The following is a 452-nucleotide window of genomic DNA, read 5'->3' as shown; positions in this document are numbered from 1 at the left end:
AATGCACCACCAAATTCAGGAGTCCAAGCACTAAATCTAGATCTTAAGACAAGAGAAGAGGTAGGCAAAACAAAAGCATTACCGCCTTCTATTTACTAACCAGTTCTGATCGAAGTCTGATCAAGGGGCATGGACCTTAATGAGACATGATCTGATGAACTCATCAGAAGTGTCACCACCTGAGTGTGGAACATCCCCTGGATTGGCTCACTGTTGATGTGGGTGATGAGGTCACCTGGACGTAGGCCAGCTTCAAATGCAGGGCTACGCTGGTCAACATCCTGTAAACGAGTGTTCATTTCAGTAAATAATTCTTTACCAGAATACTTATTCACATATACTGCAAAATGTGACAGCATTTCAAGTCACCATCACTTACACATTAGACAAAACAAAACTTCAAAAAATACATATATACCACAAAATAAAGAGTAAAAAAGCCTACCATTTGT

At 40.0% G+C, this 452-nt stretch overlaps 1 protein-coding gene across 1 annotated transcript in view; it reads right to left on the bottom strand.

Annotated features, from left to right (window-relative positions):
* The window catches only part of LOC119586826 (microtubule-associated serine/threonine-protein kinase 3-like), a gene marked incomplete at its 5' end in the record, with an annotated part of 55,250 nt that overhangs the window by 44,199 nt on the left and 10,599 nt on the right, over positions 1 to 452 (bottom strand). The window contains 1 exon segment of the mRNA XM_037935550.1: positions 101 to 281. Within this exon segment, the coding sequence (XP_037791478.1) occupies positions 101 to 281 (181 nt within the window).

This window comes from Penaeus monodon, chromosome 22 (assembly GCF_015228065.2).
Source record: "Penaeus monodon isolate SGIC_2016 chromosome 22, NSTDA_Pmon_1, whole genome shotgun sequence".
NCBI lineage: Eukaryota > Metazoa > Arthropoda > Malacostraca > Decapoda > Penaeidae > Penaeus > Penaeus monodon.
The sequence above is the reverse complement of the archived record's forward strand: the minus strand, read 5'-3'. Positions and strand labels throughout refer to the sequence as shown.